This window comes from Solanum stenotomum, chromosome 3, assembly GCF_019186545.1.
Source record: "Solanum stenotomum isolate F172 chromosome 3, ASM1918654v1, whole genome shotgun sequence".
Classification (NCBI taxonomy): Eukaryota; Viridiplantae; Streptophyta; class Magnoliopsida; order Solanales; family Solanaceae; genus Solanum; species Solanum stenotomum.
In genome coordinates, this window is record NC_064284.1 from 64,953,332 (window position 1) to 64,955,982 (window position 2,651).

The following is a 2,651-nucleotide window of genomic DNA, read 5'->3' on the forward strand; positions in this document are numbered from 1 at the left end:
AGGGACAAAAAAAAAATTATAATTTGAAGTTGGAAGAGAGTTTTGGAAAATGTTTCTTTTAAGTTTTGAAGGGAAGTCATTTTCCTTAAATTTAAGGAAAATAAGTTGCTTTGGAAAACATTTTCCAAAACATTTAACCCAACCAAACATGAGAAAATTGGATGAGACCTACACACCCTAAGTCTTAGGTGTTCAACAATGCACGATTTTGAGTCGTGGATTCAGTCATTGATGTTTGTGTTGACTATTTGCCTGCATTACAATTTACATCCTTGGATGAGACCTTCTTCATATCTTGCATGAATGCATTTTTGTCATTGCTCGTTTTGTTTGTTGTCTTCCCATGTAAAACATTTACTATATTACTTGCCTATTTGTATTCATATAGTTAATTCCTCTAACAATTAACAAAAATATCATTCTGCTTCAAGATTTTCAAGAAGATCAATTTGGTTTTAGTTTTTAAGAGGAAACAGTGACATTTATTGCAACCAACTAGCATTTCTGTAAACAGAATCATGCACAAATCAAGTGCTAAAACAAAACAAATAAAGTGATTGATTCCGAACAAGAGATACAGAGAACATGCTCAGCATGCAAGAAGTTGAATCTTGATCTTTTGTAGCATCCCTACAACATCTTTCATGTTTGCCCTTCTTGCCGAAGATTCAGCACAGCAATCTAATGCTACTTTCATGATTGATGCCACGATATCTAACTCCTTTTGTAAGCGATTATCTGTTGGTGTAACCAAGTTGGCATCTACAACGTCCATTACTGCCTCGGGGAGTGAATAACTCACCCATTGCTTCAAGCTAAGATCTCCCTCAAACTCACTAGGCTTTCTCCTAGTAAACGTTTCCAGCAACATGATCCCGTAACTATAGACATCACATTTTATTGACACCAGTCCATCCAGTCCATACTCTACAGTCAGAGAATTAATTTAAATATGCAATATACTTTCTTGATTGAAAAAAAAAAAGACAAAAAATCAATGTTCAAATTAGCAAAAACAAAGAGACGTACCCGGTGCAATATAACCAAATGTTGCTAACGTTTTAGTGTATAAATCACTCTCATCTTCACCAAGAAGTTTTGAAATACCAAAGTCGCTTAGGTGGGCAACCATATCCTCATCCAGCAAGACGTTACTGGGCTTCAGGTCACAGTGAATCACCGGAGAGGAGCATCCATGATGAAGATATTCCAAAGCACATGCAACATCTATCATAATGCTTAGTCTCTGCCTGATGTCTAGGAAGTAGTTGTGTGAATACAAGTACTTGTCAAGACTTCCATTAGGCATATACTCGAGCACTAAAGCCTTAAAATCAAGGTTGGAACAACTAGTGATGACTTTCACGAGATTTCTATGGCGAAGGTTGCGCAAAACTTCACATTCTGTATCGAAACTCTTGAATGCCTCTTCCAGTTGCAGATTGAACACTTTAACTGCAATGGCAGTCCCACTGCTGAGAACGCCTTTGTAAACAGAGCCAAAACTTCCAGAACCAATCAGATTAGTACTCTCGCTAAGTGAATCGGTTGCTTGGAGCAGTTCATAGTATGAAATTCTTTCTGTTGTTGCAATAGACAATGAATCAGCTCGTTGAGGAGATCTTTTACCTCTTCTGTACCTTATCCATAGGAATACAAAGGCAATAGGAACAAATACAAGTGCTATTCCTAGCAAAACAAAAAGAAGTAGCATATTTCTCCTATTTGATCTATGCTTTGATGAAGTGGGGCATGGTGGGACACTAAACCTTGACAAACCACACAATGCTTCATTGTTGATGAAAAACTGACTCGAGAAGTTCTTGAAAGGACCCCCCGAGGGTATTTCACCATACAATTTGTTGTCAGAAACATTGAAATACTTGACGTATTGAAGTTTCTCCATAGACATAGGAATGGTTCCTGATATATTATTATGAGAAATGTCTAGGAATTCCAAACCTACCATGTTGCTCACTGAGTCAGGTATAGATCCTTGCAACTTGTTGTGTCTCAAAGAAAGATGCACCAGATTTTGCAATCCTCCAATTTCCCTAGGAATTCCACTTGAGAATTGATTCATCGACAGATCCATATGTGTCACAGCTTTTAGATTTCCAATTTCCGGAGGTAAAGAACCAACCATGTTGTTTGATGACAAGTTAAGAACCATTAGATTTTTAAGATTTCCTAAGCTTGTTGGTATATTGGAACTCAATTTATTGGAATACATATGTATCTCTCTAAGGGAAGTGACGTTCCCTAAACAATTAGGAAGAGATCTTGAAAGTTGATTTTGTCCCAAGTAAATAGCACCCAAATGCTGCAATTTACATAAATTATCTCCAATAAATCCCGTAAGCTTGTTGTTGTTCAAGTACAGGCGCTGAAGGTTTCTCAAGTTACGAGTTGAGGTAGGACTTGATCCAATCAAGTTATTATTAGAAAGATCAAGGTCTAATACGCTGCTTAAGTTGCCAACTTCATTTGGAATCTGACCGTTAATCTTGCAAGCAGCGGCATAAAACTTTACAAGAGATTTGGAGAAATTCCCTACGGAGACCGGAAGCATGCCATTTAGAGGGTTGAAAGATAGAGAAAGAGTTGTTAATCTTCTGCAATTGGTTAAGGAAGTGAGGAAGCTTAAAAAT

At 37.2% G+C, this 2,651-nt stretch overlaps 1 protein-coding gene across 1 annotated transcript in view; it reads right to left on the bottom strand.

Moving 5' to 3' along the window:
* Nucleotides 1-589: 589 nt before the first annotated feature.
* The window catches only part of LOC125859188 (putative receptor-like protein kinase At3g47110), a 21,303-nt gene continuing 19,241 nt past the window's right edge, over nucleotides 590-2,651 (bottom strand). The window contains exons 4-5 of the mRNA XM_049538894.1: nucleotides 1,030-1,629; nucleotides 590-927 (exon numbers count right to left, since the gene is read on the bottom strand). Coding sequence (XP_049394851.1) covers nucleotides 590-927; nucleotides 1,030-1,629 — 938 coding nt within the window. The remainder of the gene's footprint in view (nucleotides 928-1,029; nucleotides 1,630-2,651) is intronic.